At 40.8% G+C, this 21528-nt stretch overlaps 7 protein-coding genes across 16 annotated transcripts; 5 read left to right on the plus strand and 2 right to left on the minus strand.

Annotated features, from left to right (window-relative positions):
• Nucleotides 1-132: 132 nt before the first annotated feature.
• LOC104804227 (homeobox-leucine zipper protein ATHB-40-like) lies at nt 133-2034 on the plus strand. Its single transcript, XM_010528446.2, has 3 exons — nt 133-258; nt 552-853; nt 1597-2034. Exons 1-3 carry the CDS (start codon nt 189-191, stop codon nt 1825-1827), a joined length of 603 nt encoding a protein of 200 aa, XP_010526748.1. The 5' UTR covers nt 133-188; the 3' UTR covers nt 1828-2034.
• A 2447-nt stretch (nt 2035-4481) lies between these two features.
• Nucleotides 4482-8009, plus strand: LOC104804228 (G-box-binding factor 1-like). Of its 5 annotated transcripts, XR_770320.1 has the most exons (13): nt 4483-4796; nt 5556-5640; nt 5747-5791; nt 5933-6016; nt 6159-6248; nt 6384-6523; nt 6623-6680; nt 6765-6813; nt 6902-7080; nt 7181-7258; nt 7359-7484; nt 7563-7709; nt 7916-8009. XR_770320.1 is itself a non-coding variant. In XM_010528449.2 (12 exons), the coding sequence occupies exons 2-12, from the start codon at nt 5581-5583 to the stop codon at nt 7629-7631; spliced, it is 969 nt and encodes a 322-aa protein (XP_010526751.1). In that variant the 5' UTR covers nt 4482-4796; nt 5556-5580; the 3' UTR covers nt 7632-7898. The 5 variants fall into 5 exon arrangements, 4 of the variants coding, with proteins under 4 accessions (XP_010526751.1, XP_010526749.1, XP_010526750.1 ...); XM_010528449.2 differs by lacking the exon at nt 7916-8009 and having other exon boundaries at nt 4482-4796; nt 6632-6680; nt 7563-7898; XM_010528447.1 differs by lacking the exon at nt 7916-8009 and having other exon boundaries at nt 7563-7898.
• A 180-nt stretch (nt 8010-8189) lies between these two features.
• Nucleotides 8190-9804, plus strand: LOC104804229 (acidic leucine-rich nuclear phosphoprotein 32-related protein-like). The gene is made up of 3 exons (XM_010528451.2): nt 8190-8799; nt 8974-9381; nt 9568-9804. The coding sequence occupies exons 1-3, from the start codon at nt 8245-8247 to the stop codon at nt 9802-9804; spliced, it is 1200 nt and encodes a 399-aa protein (XP_010526753.1). The 5' UTR covers nt 8190-8244.
• Nucleotides 9805-10243: 439 nt separating this feature from the next.
• LOC109116250 (60S ribosomal protein L6, mitochondrial-like) lies at nt 10244-14355 on the plus strand. 6 transcript variants are annotated; one of them, XM_019201378.1, is made up of 3 exons: nt 10244-10624; nt 10749-13082; nt 13824-14355. In XM_019201378.1, the coding sequence occupies exon 3, from the start codon at nt 13875-13877 to the stop codon at nt 14181-14183; it is 309 nt and encodes a 102-aa protein (XP_019056923.1). In that variant the 5' UTR covers nt 10244-10624; nt 10749-13082; nt 13824-13874; the 3' UTR covers nt 14184-14355. The 6 variants fall into 6 exon arrangements, 3 of the variants coding, with proteins under 3 accessions (XP_019056923.1, XP_019056922.1, XP_019056924.1); XM_019201377.1 differs by having other exon boundaries at nt 13828-14355; XM_019201379.1 differs by having other exon boundaries at nt 13833-14355.
• A 413-nt stretch (nt 14356-14768) lies between these two features.
• Nucleotides 14769-16360, minus strand: LOC104804230 (embryonic protein DC-8-like). Its single transcript, XM_010528454.2, has 2 exons — nt 16004-16360; nt 14769-15802 (listed from the first exon to the last, which is right to left on the minus strand). Exons 1-2 carry the CDS (start codon nt 16219-16221, stop codon nt 15181-15183), a joined length of 840 nt encoding a protein of 279 aa, XP_010526756.1. The 5' UTR covers nt 16222-16360; the 3' UTR covers nt 14769-15180.
• Nucleotides 16361-16617: 257 nt separating this feature from the next.
• LOC104804231 (ATPase family AAA domain-containing protein 3-A-like) lies at nt 16618-20718 on the minus strand. The gene is made up of 8 exons (XM_010528455.2): nt 20241-20718; nt 20036-20131; nt 19628-19738; nt 19194-19503; nt 18507-18597; nt 17988-18330; nt 17708-17856; nt 16618-17294 (listed from the first exon to the last, which is right to left on the minus strand). Exons 1-8 carry the CDS (start codon nt 20526-20528, stop codon nt 16754-16756), a joined length of 1929 nt encoding a protein of 642 aa, XP_010526757.1. The 5' UTR covers nt 20529-20718; the 3' UTR covers nt 16618-16753.
• On the plus strand, nt 18806-19163 carry LOC109116243 (60S ribosomal protein L6, mitochondrial-like). The gene has a single exon (XM_019201337.1). The coding sequence runs from the start codon at nt 18927-18929 to the stop codon at nt 19161-19163; it is 237 nt and encodes a 78-aa protein (XP_019056882.1). The 5' UTR covers nt 18806-18926.
• Nucleotides 20719-21528: the final 810 nt, after the last annotated feature.

A 21528-nucleotide genomic window follows, 5' to 3' on the forward strand; every position in this document is an offset into this window, starting at 1 on the left:
GAAAAGGACATCATAACATCAAGAAACACAAAAATGTTCTACTTCCTCCACACACACACACACACACACACACATATATATATATATATATGTATGTATATATAAGAAGTCATCCTCGTCCCCCAACACATCTTCTCACATTACAGCAAAAGTGAGACAGAAAGAAAAACCATTAGAGAGAGAGAGAGATGGATGATCATATGACGCTCGTGTCTCAGATGTACTCTGGTGCCTTCACCCAGATTGTTCCACAACAAGGTTTTTCCAATTCAAGACACATCTAATTTTGCTATAAAGTTCTTGAAGATCGAGTTTTCATTAAGCTTTTCACACAAATATATACACAGTGATCTATTGTTTATTTGTTTCCCAAGAACTATAACTTAAATTTATAGACTTCTTCACACTCAAAGAAAGAAATATAGTCACACATATACACATACACTCTCAGTGATATATATATATATATATATACACACTCAACTGTGTAGGTTCATGCATGAATGGGTGTTTGTTTTTATTGTTTCCTTGTTAAATATTGATGTAAGCAGGAGAAGCAAAGCCGAGGAGGAGGAGGAGGAAGAACAAAGCGAGCGAAGGGATGATGAGGAAGAGGAAGTTAAGTACGGAGCAAGTGAGCGTGCTCGAGATGAGCTTTGGGAGCGAACACAAGCTCGAGTCGGATAGGAAAGACAGATTGGCGCTGGAGTTAGGGCTCGACCCTCGTCAAGTCGCTGTCTGGTTTCAGAACCGTCGAGCTCGTTGGAAGAACAAGAAGCTCGAAGAAGAGTTCAACAGGCTCAAGAACCTCCATGAAAGCGCTGTCGTCGGCAAATGTCGTCTTGAATCCGAGGTACCCACATGTTCTCCCTCTCTCTCTCTCTCACACAAAGTTTTCATGCGTTTCGTTTTTCTTTTTGTTTCTCAAATTTTGTTTTTTTTTCTATATATGTAGGGGAGACATATGAAATGTTATAAGTAGGTAGAGAGTGAATTTTCAGAGCCTGAAATTATAATTTTGATACATTTGATATCCTGTTCTTATTATAACTAATCACTTCCAAAATTATAATAATCTCCAAGGTCATTCGAACACGAGCAAAGGGCTCGAAGAAAACCGGTGAATGAAGGGAAGCCTTACGAAAGACATAAAAAAAAAAAAAACTTTACCAAAAAGGAACATAAAAAAATAAAGACAGGTATTGGGGAAAAAAATATGATAATGAACATGAAAATGCCACCTCATTACACAACACAAAGTACTTTGCGTGTTCCAATCACGACACGTTTCCCCTACTCTCTTACCTGATTTGGCGATTTTGCCTTGGGCCTTTAGGCCCATTTACTAAAAATATCCGATCTTATCTACGAGTATTTATGTAAAGATGGGACGAGTTTAGATTCGACAAAACAAAATATTTGATCCTAGGATTTAGATCAGGGTTAGTTTGAATTGTAATCGGGTAATCACGGATATTCAAGAATGAGATGAAAATGCGAAAATTATTCAATTTTTATCCCATGGTTTGTTTCTTAATTAAATATAACTTGTTACAATTAATAACCACAATTAATTAATTAACTAATTGCATGCAGGTGCTTCAGCTGAAAGAGCAGCTGTCTGAGGCCGAGAGGGAGATCCAACGGCTGGCAGAGCGAGTCGAAGGAGTTTCAAGCAACAGTCCGACCACATCGTCGGTGTCGGTGGAAGCCAACGACACGCCATTTCTCGGGGATTTTGAAATGGACAACACTTACAACGATTTGATCTACTCTCCGCAAAATGGTTACATCGACGGCATGGAATGGATGACCATGTATATGTAATATTACTAGCTAATTGATGCCCCATTATTATGATATTGTTGTTATAATTAAATTAGGGAATTGTTAAATAATTATTTTAGTGTTATATATATATATATAATATTCGACAGTATCTGCAATTGTAGATGTAAATATGCGATGGTCCCATGCAATAGCAATGGCTAGCTAATGGAGTAATGTCTTGTCTCTTCCTTTAGTAGACTTCTTGTCGATTAGCCGCTTTCTTTGGCATCCAAATTAGTCCGGAAATGTATTAATGAATAGAAACATTCGCTGGCAAGCAAACTATTGAAGTATTTACATACGTATTATATACCTATATGTATTTGGACGAACCGTATACGAAATGCCACGTGTACAGAGGTTCGCCTACGACGCATTAATTGTCATGTCTGAAGCCAAATTTAAGAAACATGAGATTCTAGATCTGTATTGTACAACAGTACAAATATTCACACACACACGTACACACATACACGGGTGTGTGTATATGTATATATATATATATTTCTTTTTGAGGTTGAACAATCTTATTGGCATCATTTGTAAGTTAGGGTTATAATAGAAAATAAAGGGCCGACTAAAGCATCCACGCTTGTGCCAAAAATAGAATGGTAAGGTGGAACAAATCGTTTTAGAGATTTCAAACTTGAAGGATAAGAATTAATTTGCCAATTTTGAAAGAAAAAAAAAAGTTTGGATAAAATGGAACTTATTTTGGTAAAAAAAAAATTTCATTAAAGAATACACAGCTCCATGCATTCGACTGCTAAAAGGACAAGGCTTATCTATGGTTTGATTTAAACCCATTGGCTTCATCGTATATTACTTTTGTCGAAGATAAAGAAAAGGGATTGGATTCCATAGCTCTAGCCTCTAGAGCCGCCGCATTCATAAAATTAAAAAGAAAATCCATAAAAATACATCAATTTGTTAAAAATATTACAAAATATATTTTAAAACATTTGTGTCTTTATATAAAATTTCCCCTAAATTAAACGAATGAAAACAACATTTTTCAAGTGCATGAAAAACTTTGATATAATTAATATGCGTAGTACGTACGGGAGAGTATATATATCCTCTCTTTACGTTTCTTTGGTTTGCTCTTCGCCCTTCTCTTTCGTTTGTATTCGTTGGTCTTATTCTGATTCAATACAATTAGAAAGTTATATGGCAGTATTTTTTTTATATCTATTTCTTTCATATAATTCAATAGATATTAGTGAAAATGTTATCTTGATTTACATTTTGTTACAAGTAAAGATTTACCATAAAACCATCATCTCGTACCATGACAATATTTGTAAATTAATCTTTGAGGGTTTATGTCATAATATCGAGATGTATATACACGTAGAATTATAGTCTAATAGGAAAACTTTAATAGGAAAATGTTTTTCTATTATAGATAATGAGAAGAATACATCATAATATATAGCAAAATATAATAGAATATTCTAGACATAATATCTAGAGTAAATCATAACAATATTAATAATAATATTCTAAGAATAATATCTTCCTATAAACTTAACCTATTTACATGTTTTTTAATCCAAAGATATACAATAAAACCAAATCAAAAGAAATGATGGTGCGGTAATTAATGTACTCGATAAAGGAGCTCAATGGATGTAATTTTGGCAATTGGACTTGAAGCATATCCGTCATCACCACCACACAAAAGTAAACGCAGTATATATATATATATTCGTTCGTTACCTTAACGAGAGAAAGAAACAAACACGTGCATGAGACAAGCGAAAGATCATATATTTTTTTCGATTATATTTAGATTCCGATGAATCATAATCAGAAAAGATGGTGGGCTTTTCTAGTGAAAGGTAAATCTCATCTATATTTACCGGAAATGAACAAGATAGTGTTCTGCCTTATCCTTTGAACCACTAAGGAATATTGCAAGATTCACCGTCTCGTGGCCTAACTTTGGACAAGCTTCCTTCGTTTTTTTTCTTTAAAAAATTGGCAACTAAATTTATGGCGGATCTACGTTGAAGTATGCGGGGCACATGCCCCCAATCAATAATTTTTTTTTTAATTTTCTATATAAATTATATAAAAATTTAATTAAAACTATAAAAATGTCCCCGTAAAATTAAAGATATTTATAATAAAATAATTTTGCCCCGATAATATCTCTCTCTAGATCCGCGACTGATGCTATGCAAATGCAACATTTAGAAAAAGTAACGGACCTGTATATATATATATATATATATAATATTTAGAAGAAAAAAAACCCTACTTTACGTGTCAGTGGCCTTTCTAGATGGAGAGCCCAGAAATCGGCCCACTAAACTTTGAAGGCCCATTTAGATGAACCCGTTATCTGTTTAATAGCAAGATCCATGAGACCAGCGGGCTTTTTTTCTGCCCAATTATTATAAACTTACATTATCCTTCAATCCATTAATGTTCGTTTATTTGCCACTTTATCCACAGTTTTAGTAACACTTAATAATATCAATATATATGCACATTAATAAGATGGATTATTATGATTATCGTTATGAATCTATGATTAAACATAACAATGTTTGTAAGACGGATGAGTCACACCAAATGCTGAGTCATCAAAACCTTATCCAGTAATACTTGTACACGTGGTGTCTCTCCCACACGTATCTTCCAAACCCTAAATCCCCAAAATTTTCATCTCTCTGCGTTTCTCCTATCGGATCTCGCCACACCAGATCGCGGAATCTCATCCTCCTTTTTATCATCTGTTTCCCCCCTTGATTTCCGACAGGATCTGTTGGAACCTGTAAGGATTCCGGTCGGAGAAGGTCCACGGGACGTTTCTGGTTCTGGTTTTTTGGGATCTCCGACGGAATTTCCGGGCTGTCCGATTTGTCGAAGTGGAGGGGGACGTGTCTCGGATCTTTTGTCTATCTGTTACTTAGTTCGCATCCTAGCTGGACTTCCACCTCATGTCATGGGAGCTGGTCTGTCTCCATGCTCTTTTACCTTTTTTATTTCTCTTCTCTCGATACGCGCATTCACACGCAGGGCACATATACACATGTATAATCGATGTGAGGATCGCATGTTTTTAGATAGATAGCGACTTTTCAAGTAGAGGGTTGGTTCGGAGATATGGGTTAAACTTGAAATTCGTTTACTTGTGTGGATGTGTTCATGTTTGGTCACTGCAGTTTCTGCTTTTACAGAGATTTTACGGTTAGTTTAGTTTAACTTTTGACTATTATTCCATTGTGGGAATTTCGCTGAAGATTCGGAATCTAACTTGTGGATTATGAAGATGCTTGTGAGTGTCGAATCTATCTTTTTATAATATCGATTCTGGAATCTCGGTTTCGAAATGGCTAATGACTGTGGAACGAAAGTTCGTCTTCATTTTATGCGATGCTAATATTATCATATGCTTGCGTGGATCAACAGTCCATAATTTACCATAAATGACAGGAAAAATTAAGGTGCTTGATTTTGTTCTGTTTTATGTCATGTGAAATTACTTCTCTTCACTCCCTCTATCAGTGTATCTTATGGCTATTGTTTTCGTACCGGGTTTTGTTCTTGTTCCTTTCTGGGTATTGTCGTGGCTCTCTCTGATGTTTCAGTACATGTTGTCTTTACTGAGTTTTCGGTTTCCGTTGGATGGGTGAATGCGACTTCGTTGTGGTTTTAATGCTTTCACTTATATCAAAGATCCTCTATTCACTTCTGTGTTTGCCTTTCTTTAGCGTGAGTAAAACGATCTCGTAAACAATGGGCACAGTCGAGGAAAGCACGCCTTCTAAGCCTTCGAAACCAGCATCTTCAACTCAGGTTGGTGTACCAATGCGTGTTCGTGGATTCATTTTTGCAAATCTCCATGCTTCTTCTATACTATGTTTATGACTTTAGTTTTTATCCATCTACTTTGTTTGCGCAGGAACTACCTTCCACGCCATATCCAGACTGGTCAAGCTCAATGCAGGTTAATGCTACTCATAGATGTTAGAACTTCTGTCACATTTTGCTGCAATCCTCGAATTGCTTTCCTAGTCAAAAAACACAAGATTATGGTCAGAACATAGAATGTGATTACTAACAGCTAATTGTATCGGTCACCATTTAGGCTTACTATGGTGCTGGAGGTACTCCGGCTCCTTTTTTCCCATCGCCAGTCGCATCTCCATACCCCTACATGTGGGGTGCCCAGGTAGTTCTCATTCCCTTTGAAATGATGAAATATTGATTATTCTTGTCATATTCCTAAGGTTTACCATTTTAGAGCTTTTTCCTTGCATTTGTGGGTTAGTCCATATTTAGTTACTTCGTTCTTCTGTTGTCTGTAATTTCAGCATCATATGATGTCGCCTTATGGGACTCCGGTTCCTTACCCAGCTTTATATCCTCCCGGGGGAGGGTATGCACATCCTACTATGCCGATGGTAATTGTAATCCCGCAGCATGATCTAAGTTACAGTTCCAAATTCATTTTGCTCAATTACATGGGTGATATATGTATATATACATATGTGATGAGCATAGAAATTTTGGTTTTGGGTTGTGTTGTGATGTTGTAGGCTCTTAACTCAGCTCCAGCCAACGCAGAGAGTGCGAAGGATCAAGCTTCTGCCAAGAAAACAAAGGGGAACACAAGAGGAAAGGGTGAAGGAAGTGAGAAGGTGGCTTCTGGTTCAGACAATGATGATGTCTCCCAAAGGTGCTTCAGATAATCAGATTACAAGTCTTCTGTTCCATATGTTTGTTGATTTCAACTTGCTCGTTTAGTTCTTTCTCTATTATGAAATTTTTCTTTCAGTGATGATAGTGCAACAGAGGGCTCATCTGAGGGAAACAATGAGAACCTCAACAAACAGGTACCGGTCTCTTGTAAAGGTGATTTGGGGCTTCAATGCATAAACCACATACCAAATTGATGGTTGGATTTCATGTTGCTATAGGAGCAAGGTTCCAGTAGAAAGGGAAGCTTTGAACAGATGCTGGCTGACGGTAAGGCTTTCTCACTCTGAAACCACATGTGGTTTCCAGCATCTAACTTTTATTACACATTTTTTCATGACCGATCTAGTTTTCTTAGCAGCCAGTTCTCAGAATAAAACTACTGGTGCAGTCCAAGGTTCATTGCCCATGAAGCCGGTAGCCCCAGCAACTAACCTGAATATGGGGATGGAGTTATGGTCTTCTGGTGCTGGAGGAGCTGCAAAGATGAGACCAAATACTCCCGGTGCCAATGTTCCTGCACCCGAGCAATGGATAGTATGAATCTTCCTCTTTCTGTTACACTCAAGAAAGTAGCTTATCAAGGAAAATAGCACGTACTTCCTTCCTGATCTAAAAACCCGAGCTGTACTTGTAGGATGAACGGGAACTAAAGAGACAGAAACGGAAGCAATCTAACCGCGAATCTGCGAGGAAATCAAGATTACGAAAGCAGGTATATATTATTATCCTCCTCTCTGTGTACGTCAGTATGTTTCTCTAATGTTACCTTCCACAAGACTGAGCAAATTACCATATCACCAACCACGTAACAGGCGGAGTGTGAACAGCTTCAACAGAGAGTGGAGAGCCTGGCCAATGAGAACCATGGCCTGAGAGAAGAGCTTCAAAGGCTCTCCGAGGAATGTGAGAAGCTTAAGACAGAGAATAACTCTATCAAGGTAACAAAACAGGACGAGAAGCTCGTAGAAAAAGGCGATACCCGTAATTTTTAATCGGTTTCCTGACATTTATTACAGGCTAGTATAGAGAAGACTGCCATGTCTGGTGGTGGCACTAAAGAAGGCAAAGCAAACGGTTTGAGTTGAGAGTAATGGAGGATGACACAAACATGAACGAGGTGATGTGTCTGAGGCCGATTTCCAGAATCCATGAGACGGGAACAGGTGACAGATGAAATATCGGACCGAGAAATAAGTTTGTCCGAAATTTACGTGTCAATATTTTGAATGTATATAAGCCCAGTAGAAGAAGTTGGGCCCATTGGCATATTTTTATAGAGGGTCCACTGAAAATCTTTATCAATCGATCCGTCGGATTCGAAGCCGATCAGTAACAAGGCTATTTTCGTCTTTTCCATGTGCATGTGTAGATCTCTGCCGTTCATTTCTTCCACGTCATTCATCCTCGTCCCTGAAAACCAGCGGCCTCGATTCGATTTAATCTTCTCTGCCCCGGAGTTTTTATCGCACCCGTCGTCTAGGAAGAGAGGTTTATAAAAGGGGAGTTCAGTACGTTCGGGACTCTCTGGGGTTTCCAGGCTGGTTGGTGATACAGGCGAAGAAGGATCTCTCTGGTTTCGTTGGTGGCGTGAGTTCGTTCGTAGCTCCTCGTTTACTCTCCCATCACCTGGCATAATCCTCGCTTTAATCGATCGGAGAGAGACAGCAGAGTGCTTCAGTCGGAGTTTCTCTGTATCCGATGGATAAGGTCTGGAAGAGAGCCGTTGAGACGGCGTTGGACGGACAATCGGATCCTCTGGCTATCCGAACCCTAACTCTCGACGGCGTCGTCAAGTGCTCGCAGGGGCGTTTCCCGCCGTCGGACCTCCTTGAGCGGTTCCGTAACCTTGAGCACCTCTCTATAGCTAGAATTGGCGTTTCTTCGCTTGAGCAGTTCCCGCGACTCGGGAATCTCCAGACGCTTGTTCTGTCTGACAATAGGATTGCCGGTGGACTTAATTTCCTTGTCCAAGCTGGGTTGGATTCGCTCCGTGACCTCGATCTTTCCTACAATAGAATACAGTATTTAGAGGATTTGATGCCTTTAGCTCAGTTAAAACTTGACTCGCTTGATCTATATGGGTGCCTTGTGACGCGGGTGAAGGATTATCGATCTAGGGTTTTTGGGTTGATTAAATCCTTGAAGTATTTAGATAGGATGGATGGAGAGAGCGATGGTTATGAGCAAGGGGAAGATGATGATGGGGATGGTGAAACCGAGGAAGAACAAGGGGTGGAAGATTCTACAGAGGAGGTAAGAATAAGATCTCTATTTAGTTAAAATGTCTTAATCTTGTTTCACGGTTCTTGTCCTGATGAGTTCTGTCCTCGCTGATTAAATTTCCATTGTATCAACTGGTCGAGCCATGAGAGATTAATAAACCCCCCAAATCGGAATCAATCTTTCATAATTCCATGGAATTGGCAGGATAGAGAAGACCTCGTAAATCGGTACTGGGATTTTGTAGTTGCCGAGAATCTGATTGCAGATGATGAAGAGGATGACGAAGACATCGACGATAGCAAGAACGATGCAGTTCAGGTTATATGCCCTCCGTCTTCCTCCTCCCGCTTTAAGAGAACGAAGGATGATGATGATGATGATGACGAAGACATCGAAGATAGCAAGGACGATGCAGTCCAGGTTATATGCCCTCCGTCTTCCTCCTCTCACTTTAAGAAACATAAGATAGACGAGGGAGATTTTAGTGTGGTAGAGAGCAATGAGTTGCTGACCAGCACAGAGGGAGAGAGCGATGGTCATGAGCAAGAGGAAGATGACGATGGGGATGGTGAAACCGAGGAAGAACAAGGAGTGGAAGATTCTAAAGAGGAGGTAAGAATAAGATCTCTATTTAGTTAAAATGTCTTAATCTTGTTTCACGGTTCTTGGTCTGAGGAGTTCTATTCTTGCTGATTAAATTTCCATATGGATGATGCCATTGTATAAACTGGTCGAGCCATGAGAGATTAATAAACCCCCAAATCGGAATCAATCTTTCGTAATTTTATGGAATTGCAGAATGGAGGAGACCTCGCAAAATGGTACTGGGATTTTGTAGTTGCCGAGAATCTGATTGCAGATGATGAAGAGGATGACGAAGACATGGAAGATAGCAAGAACTATGCAGACCAGGTTACATGCCCTCCGTCTTCCTCGTCTCTTTTCAAGAGAAAGAGGGATGACGATGATGATGATGACGACGACGACGACGACGGTTCTAGCGGGGACGATGACGATGACGACGACGATGATTAGTGATGAAAACTTATTTTTTTTTTAAAAAGAAACTGTTTATTTATTATTTTTTTATTTATTTGTTTCGATTCAGTTTTAAATAAAATCAAAATCATAACCATTCTTTTTTATGTCGACTTCAGTTTGATACAGCTATATCAGTATATCTTATTCGATTAGTAAACTCCTCTCTTGCTGAGCATGGAGCTCCTATCGGTGGGGATGTAGTATTGGGCCTCCTTCTAAAGCCCGTTTATTTAATGGACCAATGGGCCAATATTGGTCTTCCAGTCATTGTTGGGCCTTTCTTAAGGGTCGAATTTCCCAGCAGGTGAAAAAGTCGTTGCTCATCAAATAAACTCTGATAAACCTACAACTCATTTGAGCCGTCCATTCCCTAAACCGCCGTTTCTTTTTCTTTTTTTTTGTCCCCCCAAACAACCGCCTCATCAATTCAACACACAAAAGGCACGTATTATCAACGTGGCGATGTACCAACCGTTGATACTTTCTGGTTAAATCTAGTCCGTCCATTTCTCACAACCATTACGATAAGAACGAGGCCTTGGTCTATCGTGAACTTTCACATAACTTTTTCTTCCTTCCATTGATTGGTCATCGTTCTCTGTATCTCTCTCTCTGCTAATGGCGTCGATCTATGGGTTTTCGGTGTCTGAGCTTGTAGGCCGGCTCCAATCTATGCATCGATCTGTCATATCCGGAGGGATCTAATTTGCGTCGGTTGATGGGATCCATGGCTTGAAGACGGATCGTGTTCGTCGAGCTGTCGATCCGCAGGATCTGTTTCATCTCCTATTGCAGATCTGGCTCTATCTATATGGTTCCGTATTGTTTTCCTTTGAAACGCTGTTTTCGTTTCGTGTTTGCTTTTCCAGATCCGAGGCCACGGATCTGTGTTTGTGAGTTCTCTATCTAATCTTGACTTTTAAAATGATTCATCGCAGGCTCTCGTGAGATCTTTGGATCTTCTTCCGTTAGCTGAGATTGAGAGATTGATAGATACGGTCGGTGCGTATCTGAAGCGGGAGGTTCGGCATCCGGAGAAAGTGGTGGATATGTGCTTGTGTTTTAGGTATAGAAGGATGTATAAGATGTTGGGACGATATAGCCATGGCTTTTGGCGAGGAGCTGGAGTCCTGAGTACATCTTTGTCATCCGACCTTTGCCATGACAGGTGCGCTTGCATGGCAGGTCACCCGATCCTTAATAAAATTTTGTTTTCGGTTCGAGGGGAGATCGCACGGGGTTTGCCCGGGTTCTCCCCTCTCGTGTGTGTGCGCGCGCGCGTCTCTCGCTCCATCTTTCCCTCTCGCTCTCTCCCATTTTCTACTATTGTTTTGCCGTGTGATCTGTGGAGGTTTCATCTGCTCCGCAACAATGCCGTCATATCACTGAATATCTCTGAAACAAGGCCAATCTTAACTTAGATCAATGGTCAGAAGATCTGGAACCGTATCTTACCAAATCTTGCCCAACAACGTACGTCAACACAGGTATTCGTTATGTACTTTGATTCTAATTCAGAGCCCAACAAAAAATCCATGCAAACGGCCTAGTTTTGGTTAATATGCAGAGTGTTATTCCTCAACATGACCTTATCTGAATTGTTAACTTAGATATTGACTACTGAATCTAGGTTTACTATCTTTTGCAAGAAGATACAATTGAATATTCGAATCATGCAAGGGAATTGGTTATTAAATCTAAACACATCGGACCAAGTATGCATATCGTATGTGTCGGGTAGAGTATCCATATTGTTATCTCGAGCTATAAGACATAAAGTTCTTACCGTCATAATACCCACCATTTACTGATTTGAAATCGTCAATTGGCAGATATCCAATGGTCGGTGTTCCAATATTATCATCTTGAGCTGTTTCAGCTAATATGATTGACAGGGATTTTTTTTTTAATTAGCAAGCGAAGGGCACAGCTAATATAATTGACCGTATTTCGAACCCATCTATGTGTTGCATTCGTTACTGTGCTGTTTACTAAGCAATCTCCTGAAATAAGTAGTGTGTTCGTTTATAGCATTGGTTTGGTTGTATTGAACTGTGATTAATACATGTTCTGGGATGGTTGATGGAGATTGTGTATTATAAACATGTTTTAAAGTTCTTTGAGATCAGTGAAAGGGATTGTAGATGTAATATTTTTCGAACCATGCAACAAGTTCGTCCATGGTTCTTGAGGCCAGTACTCAGGAGGATTAAAGGGGAGATTTTGGGAGCGCCCACCGTCTTTGAAGTGAAGAAGTGATCAAGAGGGCGGAGCAAACAATCTTTTCTGCAACGGCTAAGGGTTTCACTACGAGTGATTCATAAAGCTGCTGTTGTTTTTTTCCAGACTTCGAAATTGTAACTAACATTTGTTAGACTTTTTGTGGGGACGATGTCTTCTTGCAGGCTGAGGATGTATCGTTCTTCATTGAATCATTTGTTGTGGTCGTGCGGAGAGCTTGGTGAATCAAAGCCGCCGATCAATGAAATGGATGACATCTAGTCAAGTTGAGACAGATTTTTGGTTTGAGGGTTTCTGAAAGACGTTTGGTAAATTGGTCTAAACCCTTTGAAATGAACAAGTGGAATGGAACATCCGTAGGGATAATCACGATTATATATGTGTGGCTGCCATCTGGGGTGAACTTTGTGGCGTGTTAGATCTGAGAAGCTCAAGAATGGCAAGAGCGCTCGTCTTCCTTTTTGGGGAGATTGAGAGGTTGGTGGTTCGATTCCACCCAGATTTTTCTCATTTCCCTCCCTACTCTCGTCTTTAACATTATGGATGATACGATCACTTTTATATTTATAAATTCTTGTTCAGTAAGTGAAAATGATCATGAAGAGTTCTCGAGACATGCGGCGATGTAACGATGGCGGTCTCATCTATCCTTGTGTAGTAATTACAGGGCTCAAAACAGTTATGTGCCTCTTCGGCTGAGCTCAATTGTTATTGTAGCTGGAAAATGCAATGAAATCTCCGTTCGGAACGATGGAGTAGACGGCGCTCGTGATCATCTTCCAATTCGTCAGGCAGATATGGGCCGCTTATGGGATTAAGCCTGTTATGTCCGTCCAATAAGTGAGTGGTGGATTCGGAAGATTTTCTGAGAAAACATTGTGTCGTTCGATTCCGTGAAAAACGTCACGCACTTTGAGTTTGTCTGCATTATCATTCAAAGGGACGAGGAATGCAAGCACGGCAAATCAAACGAAGAGCAACATTAAGTTGTTTTCGTCGCCGCCGAGCGCACATCCAGGGTTATTAGACAGGTTCGAATCTCTCTCTCTCTCTCTCTCTATATATATATATATGTATATTTGGGTATATATATATTGGGTATATGAGTTGGGTTCATGTCAATTCGGACACTTTTTGTTCGGTTTTGGCATTTTCAGTGATCTGAGCTTCGTAGTTGAATGGGATCGAGTCTGTGTTTTCTTGGAGTATAGGATTACGAGGTTTGGTTACTAGTAGAGGCTTTAGGCTTAGGGTCGAATAAGATGATAAACTGGTCCAGTCACTAACCATTCATTCTCTCTAGGGTTTTCTATGGCTTTGTGCCCTACATAAGGTACTACTGCTCTAAGTGAAATGAAGGGTATCAATGATTTGATCACATTTGGAGGTCTTAGTGTTAGGAGATAATCCGGTCTCTCGAGGTAGCGGCAATTTGTTTTTCAATAGAATCCGGGATCAAGTTTTATCAGTGGTATATGTTAACCTCGTTGTCTTCTGAATTGATGATGCAAAATGGCAAAGTGAAATTGAAATTGCCATTGATAAGTTGTCATGTGCATAGACTAGTCGCCAATGGTTCATGTCATATATGCGAGTTCGTCAGCATTTTCACACTAGACATAATAGAAAGAAATTGTATGTTGACGGTCCATTATATGCCATCACCCTTATCATTATTCTGCCATTCCTGTCTGTTGCATAAGTCTAATCACCCTGCATGATTCAGTGGAACGCTTGGTTAAGATTCATACAAACTAAGAGATTGCATCTAGGCAGGATAGTTTCTTGTGAATGAGCAAGACTCATTTGGAAGGGGAAGGGAAATGGAAGCAAAGTTCTTTCGGTTCTTGAAGATTGTCGGGGTTGGATACAAAGCGAGAGCCGAGGGGGCAGGGCGGCTCTTGTACCTGAAACTGGGATATAGCCACGAAGTAGAACTGGCAGTCCCTCCGGCCGTAAGGGTTTTCTGTTTCAAGAACAACGTGGTGTGCTGCACCGGCATCGACAAGCACAGGGTTCACCAGTTTGCGGCCACTGTTCGGAGTTGCAAGCCTCCTGAAGTCTACAAGGGCAAAGGTATAATGTACATTGATGAAGTCATCAAGAAGAAACAAGGGAAGAAGTCTAAGTGAAGTGAAGCGATCATCTCTTCTTCCTCCTCCTCCTCCTCCTCTTTGGTGGTTGCTTTTTTCAGCTTAGAACCGTTTGTTTATCAATAAGAAATGCTTGTGAATCTGCATTTGTGCTTCTTGTGATGTCATTTTGATTCATATTACACATTGTGAGAGATCGGTTCTTGACATTCGAACCGAAAGACACAATATTCAAACCCAACGACATTCGGTGAAAAATATCATCTGGACCTTCGCCGGCGGTGGTTATTGCTTGCTTCCACTCCTCCCAAGTGGTCGTCGTTTGATGAACGCTACGATTACGATGTGCGCGTATGCTTTCGTCTACCGAAATTTAAAAAAAAAAAAAATACAAAATCATGTTCGGCCCATTATGGCCCAATTAATGATGTTTGCAGATCTTGCAGTTACTAAAAAAAATCATGTTCGGCCCATTACAGCCCAGTTAAAGATTTTTATTAAAACCCTTGTTTTACCATTTTTAGACGGTCTTTAGTTTTTATATCTAAAAAAGTTCCATGCAGCTATTACTCGCCGGCGGCGGCGAAGGATTACACCTTCGTCGATGACATCGGAGACGGTGTCTCTGACGTCACCAACACGTCGCCGATCAACTTAATTAGTCAAATCAATAGATCACAGAAAGAAAAACCTTCACTTCAAACGGCGTCGATTCAACTTCGTATACAAAGCTTTGATTTTAGCCAAAGTCTTCTGCGTCTTCAAATCCTTTATTCTCCCTTTCTTTTCATGATGTCTTCCCTTTCCTTTGATCATGATCGTATACATATACACATATATATGCATGCAATACATATCTCTAAGATTATAGGGTTCTTTCTTGTTTGCAAATCCAGTCGTTGGAAACTCATTAGAACGTTAGAATTTATTTAAATCTTAACCTTTCTTTCGTGTTTCCAACGAAATCAATAAAAAAAAAGACCTACTACACGCGGGAGTAAGAGTAAAGTAAATGTAATATTACGTAGTTATGATTTCAGAGCTCGGTTCCGAACTCGCCTGCGGCATGAGAAGCCCTCTCGTAAGCGTCTTTAGCCTTCTGGGTCATCCTCTCCTTGGCTTCACCATACTTCTCCCCGACCTTATCCATGGCGTCTTCAAAAGCTCTCTCCGACCCTTCCATGGCGTTGTAAGCATGGTTAGAGGCGGAATCGTATGCATCCCTCGCTTTTTCTCTGCCGTACTCCATCGCCTCCCCCATGCTTTCTCTCGCACCGTATGCTTTCTCCGCCGCCATATCTTTAGCGGCCTTCGACCCTTCCTTGGCTCCTTCGTATGCTTCATACGCTCTGTCTTTAGCCTCCTCGCCTTTGTCCGTCGCCATCCTGATCACGTCATCCGCCTTCCCGTACGCGAAGTCCTTCGCGTCTTCTGCCTTGTCGTAAGCAAAGGCTTTCACTTCGTCGGCCTTATCGTAGGCGGTTCCTGCATGGCTGCTGGCCTTGTCGTATGCGTATTCTGCTTCGTCATAGATGAAGTCTTTGGCATCACCAGCCTTGTCGTAGGCATAGTTCTTTGCCGATTCTGCTTTGTCATACGCCATGTTCTTGACGCTTTCGCTCGCTTCTCTTGCTTCCTCTTTCTTGTTTCCAAATCCTCTACTCGACCGGCGAAATGGGAAACAAATAAAATAATTAATGAATTATAATAACCTCTAAAATGTTATGTTTCGCCTTGTTTCGTCTGTGGATGTATTACAAATCCCATCAAGAATGGATAAATGTGCGTTTATATGAAAACGAGGAAGGAGGTTAAGTAATTAGAAGAAACTAAAGAGAGAGTAAGAGCATAAAACTGACGTGGAGATTCTGTCGGAGACCCAATCAGCCCATGACGAAGATTTGTCCTTTGCTTCTTCGAAAGTCTCCGCCGCCCTTTGTTTCGCCGTCTCCGCCGCGTCTCTCGCACGCTCCGCCTCTATCCTCACTCTCTCCTCCGCCGTGTATCCCCTGCATGCCTCCTGCCACGTCAGCATCAGCACCACGACCATCGCCGCCGCCGCCACTCTCTTCCCCATTATTTCTCGCCGGATAAAGCAGACAATAATATTCTTTTTTTCTTTCGTTCTTGTAAAAAAAAAGATAATACTTAACTGTCGTGTTCTTGTATTATTGTATTTTTTTTTGTCTTTTTTTACCGATGTGATCTTGGTCTTGTGTCGAGGGAAGTTATAGGAGGGAGGCCTCCAAGATCAGAGGTGCTTAGCAAGAAGCTTTTCTTTCGCCACGTGGCATTTTCGATTTTACGTGTCGCCCTGTTAGTGAAGCTCGGGCACGGTTGTCCGATTCCCTCGCCCCTTTCACAGAAGTTTTGAGTTCTAACTTCCAGAACCGGTTTAGATAACCGGGCCGCTGGGTAAACCGAAAACCAACCCATTTTCAATTGGGTAATGGACCCACACCTAAAATATTGATGACTATACCTAAATGTATCATAAAATCACTCAAATAAAAATTTAACAACTTGGCAAATAACCCAAATGGATGAAGCCAAAAAAAAATCTATTACTTGTTCCTCGTCCTCTTATCCAAGAAAACCTTAATAAGAGACTAGCCGAGCTGCGGCAAAGGTTGGCCGCCTTCAGCAGCAAGTTTGACCCTTTGGTAGTGTTCGTGAACTTTATAATCCACAATCTCTCTGAAAAGCTGTGAATCCAAAACACAATCCGGCCGTCCATACACCGCCGCCTGTACACCGGCCACGAGCTTTGCGATCTCACGACCAGAGAAGCCCTCTGTCTTCTTGGCTGCCTCTCTTATCACATCGTCGGTAAGGTCCTCCTTTACGGTTATCCGTTGTGCCTTCTTCTTGAATGGATGGCGGCTCCATATGGGCTTTGAGTCTTTGTCGCCATTGTCTTGCCCATATAGGTATTTGTGGAGATAGAGCCTGATAAGCTTGAAACGTTCTTCTTCGCCCGGAAGTGGGAATTCAATCACTTCATCGATCCTGTCAGTGACTGCACTGTCGAGATCTCCAGGTCTGTTTGTGGCCAGGACCAGGACTATGTCTCGAGACTGATCACCAGTTCGGAAGAGCAGAGCGTTCAGTGCACTACGTTGAGCCTCGCTCATATACGTGCTGTTCCGCCTGGACAAAGACCAACAATATGATAGTTAGAAACCAGTCTGGTCAGACAAGGAAACAGCAAATGTAGCAAGAAGTGTGAGATCAAATGGGTGGACGTAGCATATAGAATTGGTTCCCTTTTTCCTAGCAATACCTTTTATCTTCTCTGTAAGGAAAAATATCGACCTTCTACCCTTTCGGAAGTCTACGCTAGCTTGAACAGTGAATACAACTCTTCATCATTCAAGGTATAGCTTAGGGCACTTATCGACAAAAAGTTTACTCATTCTTCCCCGACTATCTGACCTTGTTCAAACCCTTTAACCAGACACGGGCAACCCAAGTAATCTTTTGTCAAACTGAATCTACATGATTTCTAGTTGAGTCTAAACTGGATTACTGAAGGCCAAAGAAAAATGGAAATCAAATCTTACTCGCATAGGAAAGCATCAGCTTCGTCTATGAAAAGCAGCAAACCTCTATTTGACTTCTTAGCCCAATCAAATATCTGATGGATTTTGGTAACAGCCTGTGCACCCAATGGAGCAACATCTCCTCCTGTCATCATAGCATAGTCCAGACCCTGCAGCAATACAATATAACATATGTTCAATATGATATGCACTCCCCTAAGTTGAAGTCAGAAAAAGACAGAACTCAAACTTGCACCGTCATTAAGAAAACAATAACATATAAGGCAAGGCAATGGCTCACCGATTTCCGAGCTATCTCCCTAGCAACCATTGTTTTACCGGTACCAGGAGGCCCATAAAACATCATGTTGCGGAATGGTGCTTGATGGCTCTTGGTATTTGCAGTAGCTCTAGCAAGAAGCTCGATTCTCTTTTGTAATGAAGGATGGAGAACAACGTCTTCAAGGGGTTTTTTCCCTTCAGCAGATCCAGCTGCCCCTGCAGCTGTGCTATATCTAGAGATTTTATTCTTCAGTTGAGACATTGTGCCTGACCATGGAAGTTTACCGATGGAAGATTCTCGGATAAGTGATGGCTGCCCAAGTATTCGGTTGATATAACCCCAGGTAACTCGTGCACCTTCTCTGTTGTCATTAAAGAAATCATGAAAGAAATTCAAATTAGGCTACCAAGGCCGATCAATAAGGGTTGAAATCACTCCAATCAAATCATATTTGATTCAGAAGCCCATATAATCAAAAATGGTCATGAGAAGTATTTTGTCACACAAGCAAAGGTTTATCTAGTAATGGATGCATACCTAGTCGTGTAAACCCCGGCAGCTAATGCTGTAGCTCCTCCAACAGTCATAACTAGCTTGTTCCTATCAGTTAATAAGGTCCTGAAGCCCCCTGCCAGTTTCAAAGAAATCCATTTAGAGAAAGATATGATGTTGCAGTTTCAGAATGCCCGGAAGCAATAAGAAAATATAATATCCCGAAGAAAAGGCTATTAAGATAATGCAAGTGGAAATGGCTGTCTCAAAAAGGAATTCCCCATACAAATACGTTCTTTCCCATCACCCTTATCATTATTCTGCCATTCCTGTCTGTTGCATAAGTCTAATCACCCTGCATGATTCAGTGGAACGCTTGGTTAAGATTCATACAAACTAAGAGATTGCATCTAGGCAGGATAGTTTCTTGTGAATGAGCAAGACTCATTTGGAAGGGGAAGGGAAATGGAAGCAAAGTTCTTTCGGTTCTTGAAGATTGTCGGGGTTGGATACAAAGCGAGAGCCGAGGGGGCAGGGCGGCTCTTGTACCTGAAACTGGGATATAGCCACGAAGTAGAACTGGCAGTCCCTCCGGCCGTAAGGGTTTTCTGTTTCAAGAACAACGTGGTGTGCTGCACCGGCATCGACAAGCACAGGGTTCACCAGTTTGCGGCCACTGTTCGAAGAACATATCATTTATGAATATCTGTAAAAAGATCATCAGTTTCATACCTTCAATGTGACTAAAAGTTGTGTTAATTGCTGCAAGCCATTTCTCCCTTTCCCCATTTATCCTATCCAAAAGCATTCTTCTATTTTGCTCCTCGGTAAGTTTGGCTTCATGAGCCCGACCTTCAGCCTCAGCCAAGGCCTTGACACGAATAGTTTCCCTCTCAATTTCAGCTCTCTCTTTCTCAGTCTGGCGCTGTTGTGCTTGAATCTGCTCTTCTGTGGCTATTCTTGCTCTTTCTTTCCGTATGGAAGACTCTTCTTGCATCTTGACCAGCTCAACATTATGTCTCCTCTGAGCTTCATGATCCGTCTACCGAATTTTCAAAAGCGAAAACTCATCAGTGGATGATCATGTGGGCAGAAGTTCTTGGGACAGAATTTCCATAACTTAAAGCAACAGGAGGGTCCCTGCACGTATCTTTATTGTAGAGTACCTGTTGTCGCTTCCTGGACAACTCATCCTCGTATCGAAGCATTTGGGCTTTTGCCTGAGCCTGTTGCTGCACAAGATTTCTCTGTTCTTCAGCCAATTTCCGCTGTCTGTCCTGTCCACTCAATGTACGTTTCAACAATCACTGTCTCTTCCCAGCTCATGTTAGAAAAGTGAAGGGCTTTGTGTTCAATGAAAGGCGAATAAGATCACCATAAAGCCAGCTGCCCCAATCCACAAGGTCGACAAGACACTTAAGAAGGGAATTACGCCATGGATAGAATACTGATGTCCCCAAATTTACAAAAAATTATCTTGAGCCAAGGTAGATAGCAGCAAACAATACAGATGATTACTCTCGCACAATGATTCAGGTTTACATGGAAAAAGCAAGGAAGAGAGAATAACTCACAATGTCAGCTTGTGCCTGAATAGCTTCATACTGAGCTTTCTCTGAATCTAGTTCAGCCAATCGAGTTTTCTCCTGCTTCCTCATGAGATCAAAAACCTGGTGAAATCAAAGACATTGATGAAAAACAACATGAATTCCCACAAGCTGACGAACAAAACCAATGCATCAACACGCGGAAACAAAACCACGCGACAAGATCCATCACCAGCTTGGCATGGGGAGAGCTATTGATCTCTCGAAGAGCTTTAGCGCCTCTCTCCAAGGACTCCGCGTCAAAGCCCGATCCTTTCGGCTCGTCCGGCTCCGATTTTTCCTCCGGCTTAGAGTTCGAAGAAGATTGATCCGCCGGAGAATTCGACGGCGAAGGCGATGGGGAAGAAGAGTAAAAGGGAAAGCGAAAGGGAGAGTCAGCGTACGCGCGGTTCTGAAACATTGACATTGACGTGAAGGCCGCAGCCACCGCCGCAGCGGAGCATAATCTGGAAGCAGACATGGATGGATACGACAGGACAGGCTCTCTCCCACAAAGAACCTCAAAATTCGAGATATGGGTATGGAGAATTAAGGTTCGATGTACAGAAATGAGCGAAGAATCAGACAGAGACGATAAACCCCACGGAAGCTAGGGTTTAAACGGCATTTTCCAAAAGGGTTAATAGCTCGGACTCGGAGATACACGTTTCTGTGGTGAATGTTTCTTATGCTCGGAAATAATCAAAAGGTAGGGATGGGTCAAATTTTCGATGTGGGTCACATGTTGGGCCTTTATTGGGCTGAAAAGAAACCTTCCGTATCAGCCAGATGCTTTTGGGCCTGAATTGGGCTGACAAGGAACCTTCCGTATCAGCCAGATGCTTTAACTCGGGGGGAAGACTTTTTCTTTCGGGCAGATGCAAATTCAATTAGGATGGATTTTTTGGGTTCTAGAAATCCAAATAAAAAAATTTAGTTGTATTCAAAATAAATTCAATCTAAAAAATTTAAAATAATCAATTATGTTTTCTAAATAAAATTAATTGAAATGAAAATCTCATTTCAGTTTTTAAATTTTGCTTTTAAAAAATATATAATAAATTAAATTGAAATATTTTTACATACATTTGATAAGATTTTTCTCAATTACTCTATAGTAATGACTAAAATCTTAAATTTTATTTTTATTAAAAAAATTATTATTGAAGTAATAATTTGTTATTATTATTACTTGAAGGGAAACAAATTCATATTCAAAATCCGAAAACGGACAGGATTCATAACATTTTTGTTATTTTCCTTCTAATGTCACAAAGTGTTGTTTTTAGTCGATTTTTTTCCACAGTTTTTCAAAATAATAATATAATTTCTTTGTATGTACATATACTATAATAATAATGAATCTATGATAAGATTTACAAATTTGTGTTGGATGCCACCAGCTAGGAGTATATCAACGCCAATGGGAATATAGCTAACCAACTTGAGAGAGCCCTCCTTTTCAGTCATCTCTTTAGTGT

The sequence above is a fragment of the Tarenaya hassleriana genome, unplaced genomic scaffold (assembly GCF_000463585.1).
Source record: "Tarenaya hassleriana unplaced genomic scaffold, ASM46358v1 Cleome9, whole genome shotgun sequence".
Taxonomy (NCBI): Eukaryota; Viridiplantae; Streptophyta; class Magnoliopsida; order Brassicales; family Cleomaceae; genus Tarenaya; species Tarenaya hassleriana.

What these genes read in the sequence shown, in the direction of transcription:
- LOC109116243 (XM_019201337.1), top strand. Translation starts at nt 18,927, where the DNA reads ATGGAAGCAAAGTTCTTTCGGTTCTTGAAGATTGTCGGGGTTGGATAC.
- LOC104804231 (XM_010528455.2), bottom strand. Translation starts at nt 20,528, where the DNA reads ATGTCTGCTTCCAGATTATGCTCCGCTGCGGCGGTGGCTGCGGCCTTC. An exon ending in AACTTTTAGTCACATTGAAG is followed by an intron (nt 18,598 to 19,193) that starts GTATGAAACTGA and finishes TGAAACTGGCAG; the next exon opens with GGGGCTTCAGGACCTTATTA. An exon ending in GCTGATGCTTTCCTATGCGA is followed by an intron (nt 17,295 to 17,707) that starts GTAAGATTTGAT and finishes GTCTTTGTCCAG; the next exon opens with GCGGAACAGCACGTATATGA.
- LOC104804227 (XM_010528446.2), top strand. Translation starts at nt 189, where the DNA reads ATGGATGATCATATGACGCTCGTGTCTCAGATGTACTCTGGTGCCTTC. An exon ending in CCAGATTGTTCCACAACAAG is followed by an intron (nt 259 to 551) that starts GTTTTTCCAATT and finishes TGATGTAAGCAG; the next exon opens with GAGAAGCAAAGCCGAGGAGG. An exon ending in AATGTCGTCTTGAATCCGAG is followed by an intron (nt 854 to 1,596) that starts GTACCCACATGT and finishes AATTGCATGCAG; the next exon opens with GTGCTTCAGCTGAAAGAGCA.
- LOC104804228 (XM_010528447.1), top strand. Translation starts at nt 5,581, where the DNA reads ATGGGCACAGTCGAGGAAAGCACGCCTTCTAAGCCTTCGAAACCAGCA. An exon ending in ACTGGTCAAGCTCAATGCAG is followed by an intron (nt 5,792 to 5,932) that starts GTTAATGCTACT and finishes GTCACCATTTAG; the next exon opens with GCTTACTATGGTGCTGGAGG. An exon ending in CAGAGAATAACTCTATCAAG is followed by an intron (nt 7,485 to 7,562) that starts GTAACAAAACAG and finishes CATTTATTACAG; the next exon opens with GCTAGTATAGAGAAGACTGC.
- LOC109116250 (XM_019201378.1), top strand. Translation starts at nt 13,875, where the DNA reads ATGGAAGCAAAGTTCTTTCGGTTCTTGAAGATTGTCGGGGTTGGATAC.
- LOC104804230 (XM_010528454.2), bottom strand. Translation starts at nt 16,221, where the DNA reads ATGGGGAAGAGAGTGGCGGCGGCGGCGATGGTCGTGGTGCTGATGCTG. An exon ending in GTCTCCGACAGAATCTCCAC is followed by an intron (nt 15,803 to 16,003) that starts GTCAGTTTTATG and finishes CCGGTCGAGTAG; the next exon opens with AGGATTTGGAAACAAGAAAG.
- LOC104804229 (XM_010528451.2), top strand. Translation starts at nt 8,245, where the DNA reads ATGGATAAGGTCTGGAAGAGAGCCGTTGAGACGGCGTTGGACGGACAA. An exon ending in TGGAAGATTCTACAGAGGAG is followed by an intron (nt 8,800 to 8,973) that starts GTAAGAATAAGA and finishes TGGAATTGGCAG; the next exon opens with GATAGAGAAGACCTCGTAAA. An exon ending in TGGAAGATTCTAAAGAGGAG is followed by an intron (nt 9,382 to 9,567) that starts GTAAGAATAAGA and finishes ATGGAATTGCAG; the next exon opens with AATGGAGGAGACCTCGCAAA.